The sequence below is a fragment of the Scyliorhinus torazame genome, chromosome 14 (genome assembly GCF_047496885.1).
Source record: "Scyliorhinus torazame isolate Kashiwa2021f chromosome 14, sScyTor2.1, whole genome shotgun sequence".
NCBI lineage: Eukaryota > Metazoa > Chordata > Chondrichthyes > Carcharhiniformes > Scyliorhinidae > Scyliorhinus > Scyliorhinus torazame.
Window position 1 is genome coordinate 40,634,282 of NC_092720.1, and position 15,408 is coordinate 40,649,689.

The window sequence follows — 15,408 nt, forward strand, 5'->3', positions numbered from 1 at the left end:
CACCCTTGCCACCCTCAGTGCTTCCTCCAAGTGATGTTCAACATAGAGCAGTACTGATTAATCAGCTAATGATGGACAGCATGTGGTATTCAGCAGGAGGTTTCCTTGCCCATGTTTAATCTGAAACCATGAGACTTCATGGGGCCAGATCCAATGTTGAGTACTCCCAGGGCAACTGCCTCCCAACTGTATACCACTGGGCTGCCATTTTTGCTGGGTCTGTCTTGCCAGTGAGTCAGGACATACCCAGGAATGGTGATAGCGGTGTCCGTGACATTGAACAAGGTATGATTCTGTGAGTATGACTATGTTGTTGTTTCTGGTGCCTGGGTCAATGCTGGGTGATCCGTTCAGTTTCTTTTCTTTTTTTGTGTTTTCATAGTGGTTGAATACAACTGAGTGGCTGGCTAGGCCATTTCAGAGGGCATTTAAGAGTCAACCACATTACTGTGGGTCTGGATCTGGAGTCACATGTAGGCCAGACCAGGTAAGGACGACAGATTTCCTTCCCTAATGGACATCAGTGAACCAGATGGATTTTTACAACAATCAACAATGGTATCATAGTCATCATTAGACTTTTAATTCCAGACATGTTATTGAGTTTAAATTCTACCACCTGCCATGGTGGGATTCGAACCGGGGTCCCCAGATCATTACCCAGGGTCTCTGGATTACTAGTACAGCAACAATACCACTACACCACCGCCTCCCTCTATCCGGTGTTAACTAAGGCGCAACATTCGGTTTTATCCGGTTGACCACAGCGACAACTTCCACTGGAGTTGAATGCTTTTTCAGCCAAAATGTCGGAGCTGACCGTTGAAGACGATGTTTTCCTGTGGGGCACAAGAGTCATCGTACCTGAGAAAGGCCAACCCTTAGTTTTTAATGTAGCATATCCGTGCGTTCCAGAATGAAAATGTTGGCCACCAGTTGCGTCTGGTGGCCTGGCATTGATGCGGACAATGAGCTGGTGGCCCAATGCTGCCGTGTGTCACTCCCATCAGAAGTTTTCAGCAGCAGTGCTTTTGTACCCATCGGAGTGTCCTGGACCCGCATTCACGCGGATTTCGCTGGCCCATTCTTGGGCTCCATGTTCCTCATTTTGGTGGATGTGCACAAGTGGCTCGAGGTCCACAAAATGACATCCAAAACCTCTCATGCAACCATTGAGCGGCTGCGCACGTCCTTTTCCACTCATGGATTACCGGAGGTGCTTGTTGCGACAACAGAGCTTCATTTACCAGCGAGGATTTCCCTGCTTTCACGAATGCGAATGGCATCCGCCATGTTCGCATTGTGCCTTATCATCCGGTGTCGCATGGATTGGCAGAATGTGCCGTATAGACAGTGAAGCACCGCCTAAAGAAACAAACCACAGGTTTGATGGATATCAGGCTGGCACGCTTCCTAATGCAGTTACAGGGGTGGTTCAGGCCAAGATGTTCATGGGTCACTGACTCTGCACTCGGCGAAGTGTGCTGCTACCCAACACAGGGGCAAAGGTGCAACGCTACACAGGATCTTCAAGGGCTTTGCCCAAATAGGCGCATCTTCTATGACGTCTCGTACCTGACCAGACGGTCAATGTTCATAAGTTTGATGAAGATCCACATTGGTTTCCTGGGGTCGCCATTCGCCAAACCGGCCCCGTTTCATACTAGATCCGTGTTCTCGGTCAGCTAATGAAGCGTCACCTCGCCCATCTTTGTGCTCGGCAGTCTTGCGCTATAGAGGTTCCTCGGAGGCCATCTACTCCGCTCTGGCCTGCCCTCTTGGACGGCTCCTTGGGGATACTCCAGTTCCTCAGTCTGTACACACAATTACGTTGTTTTCTTCTTGTGATACTGAAATGCCTGGTGTCTGGTCGTCGGTTTCAGATATGGAATCCTCTGGGGTCCCTGATTCGGACATCGTAGTTCTTCCAGCTTCGGAGGAGTCTCTGTCACAAGCATCATTCTCCAACTCGTTATTCTCCGGCTGGTCCGGTCCCACCGCCAGACAGCGATGTACCAAGACCAAAGTGTCTGCGTAGCCCAGCGCCCGGTAAGACTCCTACCAGTTTCTTCTGGGTCTTCCTCGTTGTTGGTGTTTTTAGCTTATTCTTCGTCGACACCTTTTTTTCATCGTCCTAATCATTCACTTTGAGGGTCTTCAGACTTTGGGGGAGGAAGCGGTGTAATAACCTGCACGAGGCTGGCTTGATTGTTTTCCTCGTGTGGCTCAAGGAGTATGAGCTTCCTCCCCCCTAACTACGGGCCTATTGCCAAGTGTATATAAGATCGGCCAGATAGGAACCGACCGAGAGGGAGAGGACCTAGTGAAGTCTGACCAGACTCCTTACGTGTTACAAATAAATGTCTTCTTAATGTTACTCGTCTGACTCCTTTTCGCCTTTATTAAAGAGATAGCGGTGTCTGGGACATTATCTGTAAGGTATGATTCTGTGAGCATGACTATGTCAGGCTGTCGCTTGACGAGTCTGTGAGACAACCCTCCCAACTTTGGCGCAAGCACCCAGATGTTAGCAAGGAGTTTACAGGGTTGACAAGGGTGGATTTGCCATGTTGCCATTTCATTCCCTTTTTGTGTTTTTTTAATACAAGTGGTTTGCTCGGCCATTTCGAACCACATTGCTGTAGGCCAGGTAAGGATGGCAGTTTTCCTGCCCCTAAAAGGTGAGTTTTTAATGACAATGGTTTCCTGACTTTTAATTGCAAGTATTTTATTGAGTTTAAATTCCACCATCTAGCATTGGTGGGATTTGAACCCAGATCATTACCCTGGATCTCTAGATCACCATTCCAGTGACAATATCACTGTGCCACCACCTCCCTGTAGGCTCGCTTGGCTCCTCACTGGGGGTTCCTATGTGCCATCGAGGGAAGCCACACATTTGGGAGGGTTGGTGCAGACTCGATGCGCTGAATGCTTCTGCACTGTAGGGATTCTATGATGATTCTACGATGTCAGGAGACAGACACAACTGGTGGACACACCAGAAAACCATTTCATTCATCTTACCAAAATTCTCTAATTAAAGAGGTTGAAACGTCACGGTCCATTAATGGTGAAGTGATGGAATAAAGCTCACGATAAAACTGTCTGATACTTACCTCGTTAAAAAAAAACGCCCGAGACATTTAATTTAACAGGAAACAATTGACTATACTTGATGTACGTGCTGGATTTTTAGACAGCAACCCAGAGGGCAAGAAGCATTGTGAAGTTCTCTTGGGTTTTTAATAAATTTAACGTCGGAGGATCGTTGTTCAAAACAAAAAAAATACAATAATTCTCGAGGGGGTTCGGGTTGCTGTTTGAGTGAGGGTCTTGTCGTGAACCCGAGGACGAGCGCACAGAAGCCGCGGGGCGCTGGTGGAGAGTGGTTGTCCGGAGGTTGCTAGCTGACGCGACTTTGTTGACCCATCATTATTTCCTCACAATTCTCCCAAATTGTCACAATTGGGACTGGAGGGGGGGGGGGGGGGGGTGGCGGGGACCTGAGAGAAATGTTAAAGCCCGGGCTGCAGCACTGACAGGCTCATTGGCGTTGGAGAGGCGTTGCCAACAAGTCCACCTTTCGGGTGCAGTTTGTCGAGTGTGTGTTTCCAGTGTCTGTTTTCGCACCCAAACCACCCCATCACCCCCCTCCCCCCCCCTGACCAAAACCGGACCACCAACACCCCCCCCCCCTCCCCGACCATCAGCACCCCCTTGACCATCAGCACCCCCTTGACCATCAGCAAACCCCTCCCTCCGACCACCAATACCACCTGACCATCACCCCTTGACCACCACCCCCTGGCCACCAACACTACCACCCCTCCACCAACCCCCTTGACCAACACCCCCTGACCATCACCCCTTGACCGCCACCCCCTGAACACCACCCCCTGGCCACCAACACTACCACCCCTCCACCAACCCCCCTGACCAACACCCCCTGACCACTACCACCACCCCCTCCACCAAACCCACTGACCAACACCCCCTGACCACCACCACCAGCCCAAACCCCCCTGACCACCACCACCCCCTCCACCAAACCCACTGACCAACACCCCCTGACCACCACCACCAACCCAAACCCCGCTGACCACCACCCCCCTCCCACCCACCAAACCCACTGACCAACACCCCCTGACCACCACCCCCCCCCCCACCCCACCAAACCCACTGACCAACACCCCCTGACCACCACCACCAACCCAAACCCCGCTGACCACCACCCCCCTCCCACCCCACCAAACCCACTGACCACCACCCCCCCACCCCACCAAACCCACTGACCAACACCCCCTGACCACCACCACCAACCCAAACCCCCCCTGACCACCCCCCCCCCTCACCCCACCAAACCCACTGACCAACACCCCCTGACCACTACCACCGCAACTCCCCTGTCAGGATGATGGATTTCCAGCCCGCCATCGTGATCGACAACGGCTCCGGCCTGGTCAAGGCCGGCATCTCGGGGGACAAGGAGCCCCGCTCCATCTTCACCAACGTGATCGGCAAGCCCCGGCAGAAGGCGCTCATCATCGGGGCCGGCCAGAAGGACTTCTACATCGGCGAGGAGGCGCAGGCCAAGCGGGGGGTGCTGACCATCAAGTACCCGGTGGAGCACGGCATCGTCACCTCGTGGGACGACATGGACAAGATCTGGCGGTACGTGTACGACAACGACCTGAAGATCAAGTCGAACGAGCGGCCGGCGCTGCTGACCGAGGCGCCGCTCAACCCGCTGGCCAACCGCGAGAAGATGTGCCAGATCCTGTTTGAGGGCTTCGAGCTGCCCGCCATGTACGTGGCCATCCAGGCCGTGCTGGCGCTGTACGCCTCGGGCCGCACCACCGGCTGCGTGCTGGACAGCGGCGACGGCGTCACCCACACCGTGCCCATCTACGAGGGCTACTGCCTGCCGCACGCCGTGCTGCGCCTGGAGCTGGGCGGCCGCGACCTCACCGAGTACCTGGTGCGCATCCTGACCGAGAGCGGCGTCTCGTTCGTCAGCACGGCCGAGAAGGAGATCGTGCGCGACATCAAGGAGAAGCTGTGCTACGTGGCGGCCGAGCCGCAGGCCGAGATGTGCAAGAAGCCGTGCGACGTGGAGAAAGACTACAAGCTGCCCGACGGCCAGGTCATCAAGATCCAGAACCAGCGCTTCCGCTGCCCCGAGACCCTCTTCCTGCCCGCCAACATCGGCATCGAGGCGCCGGGCGTGGACAAGCTCTGCTTCAACACCATCATGAAGTGCGACATCGACCTGCGCCGCGACCTGTACGCCAATGTCATCCTGGCCGGCGGCTCCAGCCTCTTCCCGGGCATGGACGAGCGCATGCTGAAGGAGATGACCAAGATGGTGCCCACCGGCACCCCCGTCAAAGTCTGCGCCCCCGCCGAGCGCAAGTACTCGGTGTGGATGGGCGGCTCCATCCTCTCCTCCCTCTCCGCCTTCCAGCAGATGTGGATCCTGGCCTCCGAGTACAAGGAGGTGGGGGCGAACATCGTGCACAGAAAGTGCTTCTGAAAACCCTCTTTTGAAAACAAAACTCTTTCACCCACACCAGGAAAGAAACCCCCCCCCCCCAAAGCGACTGTATTTTAAAAAGGAATAAAATGTTGACAAAATAAAAAAAAAAGTGCGGAATGAAAGTGAGGAACTGACGGTTTTATTATTGAACCCCTCCCACCAAACGCCCCCACCTTCGCTTTTACAAGATGGAAGTGGAGACGAGTGAAAGCGCCTCCAGTTCTCATTGCGCATCAGAAATCACATTGTTACAAATGCACGGGTGGTTATCAGGTTTCGATTCCAGCCTTGGGTGACTGTGTGGAGTTTGCACTTTCTCCTTCCGGGTGCTCCAGCTGCAACCCCACACTCCAAAGATGTGCAGATTAGGTGGATTGAACCGGTTAAAATTGCCCCTTAGCGTACAAAGATGTGCTGGGCTAGGTGGAGTTACAGAGATAGGGTGGGGGAACTGGGCCTAGGTGGGGTGCTCCTTCAGACGGTCGATGCACACTTGATGGGCCAAAATGGCCTCTTTCTGCACTGAATGATTTCTATGGATGTGGAAAAGAGGAGTGACCTGTTTCCGGGCCGAAGATGTTGCAAGTCTGCTAAGTCTGTCCAGTGTTTCGCTCCCAAAACCTCAATCACATTCCCATCATCAAAGCTTTATTCTTTTTTTACAGCTTTACTGTTACTCCTTGGAGTTAGAAGATGTGAAGGGATGGTCAAGTTTTTGCAGGGCTTTTATTTCCGCCCTTGGATTTGGGGGCAAAACAATTCGCAATCTTTGACTGCTCAAGGTGTGACATTTTCAGTTTCTATGGCAAATCGGATTGTGGTTCTGCTGTCTTAAGTTCTTTTTTTCCTATGATGCTACAGCAGAACAAGGCCATTGGATCCATCTTGCTTGTACTAGCCTTCAAAAGTGCTATCTAATTAATCCTACCCTCCCTCCCTCCGCACATCTTAGCTGCATAGCCGCACATTTCCTCTCCTTGGTAAGTATATATCCACTCACTGAATATTACAATTGAATTTGCATTGCATCACCCTTCTCTGCATTGCATTTGGATCGTAATAACTTGCTGAGTAAAGAAATTCTTTATCGTCCCCTGAGCATTTTTGTCAATTTTAAACCCTCCTGAATCTGGAAACAGGCTCCATACTTAGCCGAACAAAAGCAAGCCAATTTTTAATTTAATATTGGAGATCTGGAATCCGCTGACTGAGAATGTGGTGGAGCCCTGTGCAATGGAGGCATTCAAGAGGAAATTGAATTATTATCTGAAATGGAAGAATGTACAGAATTCCGGGAGTGCTGGGGAAAAGCCAGCACAGACACAATGGGCCAAATGGCCTCCTGTGCTGGAACTCACTCTGATTCTGGAAATATTTCTGTGCTGCTAGGAACAGCATGAAGAGAATTAAGTCACCCAGGAAAATATAGAGGGGGTGATGGAGATAGTATTTTAAACCAGCTATATCTGTGACATAGGTGTGATAATTACAGAGGGGGCAGGGTATGTGTTTGGATTGGGGGTGTGGTGGGTGTATTGTGCAGAATTCCAGGCTCATTGTAAGTCTTGGTTTAATGTCTCATCTGTGAGGTGATACTTCTCTCCATGCAACACTATCTCAGTATTGCTCTAAAGTTTCAGCTAACATTTTGTGCTCAATTTTCTGGAGGAAGACTTGAATCCACAACCTTTTGACAGATAGAGTGCATGCTCACCACTGTTAACGTAACTTACAACTAAAATGAGTGGAGGTATAAAGGAATCCTTATCATAGATGCTCCTAGTAAACTTTCGCAACTTAGAGTGGAGGAATGACCCATTCTATTAAGCTCCACGTGAAGGTTTTCAAAGGAACATGTTGCAGTAATAGGTTTCTTGGCAACTCTTCTAGCCAATCCCCAGACAGAATAATGAATCAGGAATCAACTTTCATGGGGCAGAAATTAAAGACCTACAGGTTGGAAGGCAGTTAGTTGGTTGCTGCTGAAAAGAAAACCATTAAATCACATGAATAAACCTGAACCTAGCAATAAACTTCTAAATTTAGGAATAAACCTCAAGAATAGAGCTGATGAGACCAACAAAAATGAGAGACCATCAACCTGAAATATTAACTTTGCTTCTCTCCCTGTCTGACTTTCTGAGTGTAATTCCATCACTTTCTGTTTTCATTTCAGATCTGCAGTATTTTGCTTCAGAGTACACTTTCGTCCAATTCAATGTTGGCTGACTATGTGAAATCTGGCCTGCTGACTGACACAGGGTTTATGCAGTTTAGTATTATTCTTGTTTAGGAGGGTGGAATTAAATTTGAGTTGCAGTCAGTGAGATTTGTTCCAATTGTGTCCACTTACCACGTGTAAAATAAAGTGGTCTATGATATATACCTAGCCTTAGTAAGGTCCATTATGACAGAGATGGAGAAGTACACATTGGCACATGCAAAGGACATGTTATGTAATTCTTCACTTTACTTAACAATGGCTTCTAACTATTTCAACAGTATTGATCTCTTCATTTTGGCTAAATCCTAAGCAGCTTATTCTTACTGCTCGCATTTCCTGCTAGTTTTAAAACATGTTGCCGAGCCTCTATTTTATATATCACTGGTCACAACAAGAATAGGAATCAAAGAGTTTCCAACAAAGTGCGTAGGGAAACGACTTAAAAACTAACAAATTAGCACCTCAATCCTAAGATCTTAAGATGTAGTAGAAGAAGTAGGCCATTCGGCCCATCAAGACAGCTCCGCCATTCTTCTTGGGCAGATCAAGGATGACTTGCTTCCACTCCAGGGAGGTGGGTTCTGCGATGACTGAATAGTCCAACCCTGGATCTGCAGACTCTGCCACAGGTTTGGTAGGTGGTGTTTCATGAGGTGGGTGGGTGGGACACTCTGGACTTTGAGCTCTCTTTGTGCTTGGCCTCCGGATGCTCCTCCCTCTGATGTGCGAGTTGATTGGCGCTTTTGTGAATGCTATTTCTCCCTTTTGTATGTTCTAAGGCAAGCGATTCCCACGTGTCGATGGGGATGTTGCATTTATTTAGGCAGGCTTTCAGAGTATCTTTGTAGCATTTCCTCTGATCTAGTGATCGCTCCCATTGCGGAGCTCGAAGTAGAGCACTTGTTTTGACAGTCTTGTGTTGGGGATGCGGACAATGTGGCCTCCCCACCCCCCCCCCCCCCCCCCACCCCCAGGTAGTCGAGGATGACCAGTGCCTGGCTACTGGGGATATTGGCCTGGGAGAGGACGCTCATGTTGGTGCACCTATCCTGCTCATTGATTTGCAGGATTTTGCGATATCTCTCCAGGGATTTGAGGTGTCTGCCATACATTGTCCATGTTTCTGATGTAGACAGGAGGGTGGGGACCAAGGCTGCTCTGTAGACTGTGAGCCTGGTGTTGGATTTGAGATCTTTATTCAAACACTGTTCCTCAGGCATCCTAAGACTGCATTGGAGTCAGTGCTGGATTCCATCGTCGATATCTGCTTGTGCCGAGATGAGACTTCCAAGGTATGGGGAATGATCTACATTGGCCAAGGGCTCACCATGGATCTTGATGGTCGGGGGACAGTTTTGTGTGGCAGAAGCAAGCTGGTAGAGAACCTTTGTTTTCCTTATGTTTCATCTGAGGCCCATTCTCTTATATGCCTCAAATGCATCAACGATGGGTTTTAGTTAGGCTTCTGAATATGCGCACACACCGGCGGCGGCTGTGTACCACAGCTCAATGACAGAAGCTGGGATGGTCTTGGTTCTGACCTGCAGGCGTCGGAGGTTGAACAGTTTCCCGCTTGTCGGTAGGTTCGGTCCATTCCAGCAGGGAGCTTCAGGGTGATGGGGTGGAGTATTGCGGCAAGGAAGATAGAGAAGAGCATTGGTGCAATGACGCAGCCGTTTGACCCCAGTTTGCACACGTACTGGGTCTGTGGTGGTTCCATTAGCGAGGACCACGGCTTGCATGTCATCCTGGAGCAAGTTTAGAATGGTGACGAATTTCTGCGGGCAGCCGAATTTGAGGTAGATGTTCCACAATCTCTCACAGTTGAAAGAGTCGAAGGCCATGTGCAGAGGTTGATGCTTCTACCTGTTTTCCTGCGCGTGTTGAAGATCGTGTCCCTTGTGCCCCTTGATGGGCGGAAGTTGTACTGAGATTTAGGGAGGAACTCTTCAGCTACTGACCAGACGTAGTGAGAATTCTCGCGACGACCATTCCCATGGTGGAGAGTAGGGAAATCCCCCTGTAATTTCCGCAGTTAAATCTGTCTCCTTGCTTGAAGATAGTCACAATTAAGGCATCTCTGAGATCACCAGGCAAGGGTGATGATGTTGTGGATTCTTGTCAAGAGTGCCTCTCCTCCGCATTTTAATACTTCTGCGGGGATTCCACCTGCACCAGAGGCCTTGTTGTTTTTCAGCTAGGGTTGCGCTGAGATATTTGCGGGTAGTGTGTTGCACGATGGTGTCAAGCGTACTTGCCTCAAAGGATTTGTCTTGGTTAAGGTGGTCCTTGAGGACCACAGCATTAGGCAGGATCTGGAGAGTGTTGACTGGGCAAGGCTGTTTGAGGGAAAATCAATATCCGGCATGTGGGAGGCTTTCAAATGTCAGTTGATTAGAATTCAGGACTGGCATGTACCTATGAGGATGAAAGGTAAGTGTGGCAAGTATAGGGAACCGTGGATAACGAAGGATATTATGAAACTTGTCCAAAAGAAAAAGGAAGCATTCTTAAGGTTTAAAATGCTTAGGACAGATGAAGCCCGAAAAGAATACAAAGCAAGTAGGAAGGAACTTAAGGTAGGAGATGGAAGGCTAAAAAGGGGTCATGAAATGTCATTGGCAAACAGGATTAAGGAAAATCCTAAGGCGTTTTATACATAAGTAAAGAGCAAGAGGGTAGACAGAGAAAGGGTTGGTCCATTCAAGGATATTGGAGGGAATCTACGAATGGAACCAGAGGAAATGGGAGAGAAACTAAATTAATACTTTGCCTCAGTATTCACCAAAGAGAAGGACTCGGTGGATGAGGAGTATAGGGTAGAGTGTGTAGACATTCTGCGTCATGTTGATATTAATAAAGAGGTGTTGGGCATCTTAAAAAGCATTAAAGTAGATAAGATGGGATCTACCCCAGAATACTGAGGGAGGCAAGGGAGGAAATTGCTGGGGCCTTTACAGTAATGCTTGTATCCTTATTGGCAACTGGTGAAGTTCCAGAGGACTGGAGAGTAGCCAATGTTGTTCCATTGTTTCAGAGGGGCAGCAGGAATAATCCAATAAATTATAGTCCAGTGAGCCTTACGTCAGTGGTAGGGAAATTATTGGAAAAGATTCTTAGAGATAGGATTTATTCACAGTTGGAAACAAATGGACTTATGAGTGATGGACAACATGGTTTTGTGAAGGGGAGGTCGTGTCTCAGTAATTTGATCGAGTTTTTCGCGAAAGTGACAAAGATGTTAGATAAGGGAAAGGCAGTAGATGTTGTCTACATGGACTTTAGCAAAGCCTTTGACAGGGTACCTCATGGTAGACCGGTGCAAAAGGTGAAGTCACATTTTTGATTTGATTTGATTTATTATTGTCACATGTGTAGTATACAGTGAAAAGTGTTGTTTCTTGCATGCTATACAGACAAGGCATACCGTACATAGGGAAGGAAGGAGACACTACAGAATGTAATGTTACAGTCATAACTAGGATGTAGAGAAAAGATCAACTTAATACGAGGTACATAAGAACATAAGAACTAGAAGCAGGAGTAGGCCATCTGGCCCCTCGAGCCTGCTCCACCATTCAATGAGATCATGGCTGATCTTTTGTGGACTCAGCTCCACTTTCCGGCACGAACACCATAACCCTTAATCCCTTTATTCTTCAAAAAACTATCTATCTTTATCTTAAAGGTAGGTCCATTCAAAAGTCTGATGGCAGCAAGGAAAAAGCTGTTCTTGAGTCGGTTGGTACGTAACCTCCCTCAAACCTTTGTATCTTTTTCCTGACAGAAGAAGGTGGAAGAGAGTATGTCCGGGGTGCGTGGGGGCCTTAATTGTGCTGGTTGCCTTTCCGAGGCAGCAGGAATTGTAGACAGAGTCAATGGACGGGAGACTGGTTTGCGTGATGGACTAGGCTATATTCACGACCTTTTGTAGTTTCCTGCGGTCTTGGGCAGAGCAGGATCCATACCAAGCTGTGATACAACCAGAAAGAATGCTTTCAATGCTGCATCTGTAAAAGTTGGTGAGAATCATAGCTGACATGCCAAATTTCCTTAGTCTTCTGAGAAAGTAGAGTCGTTGGTGGGCTTTCTTAACTATAGTGTCAGCATGGGGAGACCAGAACAGGTTGTTGGTAATCTGGACCACCTAAAAACTTGAAGCTTTCGACCCTTTCTACTTCGTTCCCATTGATGTAGATAGGTGCATTTTCTCTATGCCTCCTGAAGTCGATGACAATCTCCTTCCTTTTGTTGACATTAAGGGAGAGATTACTGTCGTCGCACCAGTTCACCAGATTCTCTATCTCATTCCTGTACTCTTGTCTCATTGTTTGAAATCCGACCCAATACGGTAGTGTCATCAGAAAATTTGAAAATCGAGTTGGAGGGGAATTCAGCCACACAGTCATAGGTGTATAAGGAGTATAGTATGGGGCTGAGGACACCGCCATGTGGGGCACCGGTGTTGAGGATGATCGTGGGGTCAGAGGAGAGCTGGCAAGTTGTTTACAGAACTGGCTTGGGCACAAAAGACAGAGTGTAGCAGTAGAAGGGTGCTTTTCTGAATGGAAGGCTATGACTAGCGGCGTTCCACATGGATCAGGGGTGGGATTCTCCGGCCCCCTGCCGGGTCAGAGAATCGCCAGGGGGCGGCGTGAATTCCGCCCCCGCCGGCTGCCGAATTCTCCGGCGCCAGAGATTTGGCGGGGGCGGAATCGCGCCGGTCGGCAGGCTCTCCCCGGCGAATCTCCGGGTCGCGATGGGCCGAAGTCCCGCCCGTTCTATGCAGGTTTCGCCGACGTAAATTCGAGTTGGTCCCTTACCGGCAGGACCTAGCGGTGCGAGCGGGCTCGGGGGGGGGGTGCGATCTGGCCCCGGGGGGTGCCCCCGTGGTGGCCTGGCCCGCGATCGGCCCACCGATCCGCGGGCGGGCTTGGGCCTGAGTGGGGGCATTCTATTCCTACATGCCGGTCGTGTTAGCCTCCGCAATGGCCGATACGTAGGTGAACCCCCCCTGCGCATGCGTGGGGATGACGTTAGCGGCCGCTGACTCTCCCGTTCATCCGCGGACCCGCGCCAGCCGGCGGAGTCCCTTCGGCCCAGGCTGGCGCGGTGCCAAAGACCTTCCACGCCTGCCGGCGGGGCGCCAACCACTCCGGGGCGGGCCTAGCCCCTAAAGGTGTGGAGGATTCCGCCCCTTTGGGGCGGCCCGACGCCGGAGTGGTTCACGTCACTCCGTCCCACCGGGGCCCCCGCCCCGCCGAGTACAGGAGAAACCCGCCCCAGTTCTGGGACCTTTGTTGTTCGTTGTGTATATTAATGATTTGGAAGAAAATGTAGCTGGTCTGATTAGTAAGTTCACAGAAGACACAAAAATTGGTGATAGTGAAGAGGATTGTTAAAGGATACAGCAAGATATAAACTGGTTGGAGTCTTGGGCAGAGAAATGACAGATGGAGTTTAATCCGGACAAGTGTGAGGTAATGCACTTTGGAAGGTCCAATGCATGTAGGAATTACACAATAAATGGTAGAACTCTTCCAAGTACTGACAGGCAGAGAGATCTGGACATGCATGTCCACCGATCACTGAAAGTGGCAACACATGTGGATAAGGTGGTCAAGAAGTCATAGGGTATACTGGCCTTCATCGGTCGGGGCATTGAATATAAAAATTGGCATGTCATGTTGCAGCTGTACAGGAACTTAGTTAGGCCTCATTTGGAATATTGTGTACAATTCTTGTCGCCACACTACCAGAAGGATGTGGATGCTTTGGAGAGGGTACAAAAGCGGTTTACCACGATGTTGCCTGGTATGGAGGGCATTAGCTATGACGAGAGGTTAGATAAACTCGGTCTGTTCTCACTGGAATGATGGAGGTTGAGAGGCAACCTGATAGAGGTCTACAAGATTATGAGTGGCATGGATAGAGTGGATAGTCAGATGCTCTCCTAGGGTAGGAGAGTCAAGTACTAGGGGACATAGGTTTAAAGTGCGTGGGGAAAAGATTAGAAGTGATGTGCGAGACAAGTTTTTTTACACAGAAGGTGGTAAATATATGGAGCACGCTGTCTGGGGAGGTGGTGGGAGCAGGTACGATAGCGGCATTTAAGAGGCATCTAGACAAATATATGAATAGGGTGGGAATAGAAGGATACGGATTCCGTAAGTGCTTATGGTTTTAGTTTAGGCAGGTACCATGGTCGGCGCAGGCTTGGAGAGCCGAATTGTATTGTTCTTTGTTCTTTTTGAAGTGCTCTCTCCAGTGGCCGTTGACTGGCTCTTTGTCTTTAATGATTGCCTCTCCGCTTTTGGCTCTCAGAGGGATGAGTCGCTGGGTACTCGGACCATAGATGGGCTGAAGAAGTTGTGCACATTGTGGTTGTTGGCGAGTTGCTGAGTCTCCGGTGCTCTTTCCACCCACCACCTGTTCTTTCGGTTGTGAGTTCTTTGTTGCACCTCGGTCTTTATTTGCCTGTAGGCTTGTTTCCTCTCGAGTTTTGGTGGAGCTGCAAGTTCAGGAATGCCTTGAGTTTGTGGTGTTCCCTGGTCAAGAACCCGAGGGTCTCCTTGCAGGTGTTGACCATTGTGGCTTTTATGGTGTAGCAGGTGCTGTGGACATTCTGTGGCTCTGGTCAGTTGGATGTTGCCAGATTAGCTGTGAGGTGGCGACTGAGTAACTCTTTCTTCTCACGGTCTTTCAATACAGTGACATTGAACCTCCTGCGGCAGAGTTTTTTCTGTCTCTGCCTGTTTGGAGCCAGGGTGATGGAGATGGCAGAGTGGATTAGTCGATGGTCAGTCCAGCAGTCATCGACTCAGGTTGTGGCGTGGGTGATGCAGACATCTTTGCGGTCCCTTGCTTGGACGATGATATTGTCTATTAGGTGCCCGTGTTTGGCTCGGGGATGTTGCCCGTGTTTGGCGCGGGGATGTTGCCCATGTTTGGCGCGGGGATGTTGCCCATGTTTGGCGTGGGGGTGTTGCCATGAGGTCTTCTGCTTGTTCCTCTGGTGGAATAGGGTGTTCGTGATCACCAGGTCACTGCGGTGCTGACTGCGGCAGGACACCGTTCCCAGACTCACTTTTACTTCGCCATTCAATGAGATAATGACTGATCTGATCTGATAATCCTCAACTCCACTCTCCCACTTTATCCATATAACCTTGTTTCCCTTACTGATTAAAAATCTGTCTATCTCAGCCTTGGACATACTTCATGACCCAGCCTCTACAGCCCAATCAGTATCCCAGCTTTTTCTTAAAATTTATTGAATACAACATGCTTTTAAAACCCCAATATTAAAAGTAAATATATCCTTGTGGACTCTTTTAGTGGTGTTGATTGAGTGAGAACTATTCGGTATAACAAAGAGAACTCCCTATTGTTGCCCAAATGATGCCAGGGTGTTCACCTGAACAAGCAGATGGGTTTCTAGATTTAACATCTTAACCAGCAAGGAGAATGTCCATTTTCTCAACATAGATTACGTACTTCAAGTTTTAGCAAGCTGCCATGCCTGCTTTCCTGCCACTGACCTACAATATCTTAATCCATCGAATTCTATCTTCATGCTCCTGTCATTGATCTGCGCTGTGTAGCCATCTGGGATGGCCACTTCCTGATCACAAAATGGGCACTT

General features: G+C 49.5%; 1 protein-coding gene across 1 annotated transcript; it reads left to right on the forward strand.

The window, feature by feature from the left end:
• Positions 1-4,266: 4,266 nt before the first annotated feature.
• LOC140389663 (actin-like) lies at positions 4,267-5,661 on the forward strand. The gene has a single exon (XM_072474002.1). The coding sequence runs from the start codon at positions 4,415-4,417 to the stop codon at positions 5,534-5,536; it is 1,122 nt and encodes a 373-aa protein (XP_072330103.1). The 5' UTR covers positions 4,267-4,414; the 3' UTR covers positions 5,537-5,661.
• Positions 5,662-15,408: the final 9,747 nt, after the last annotated feature.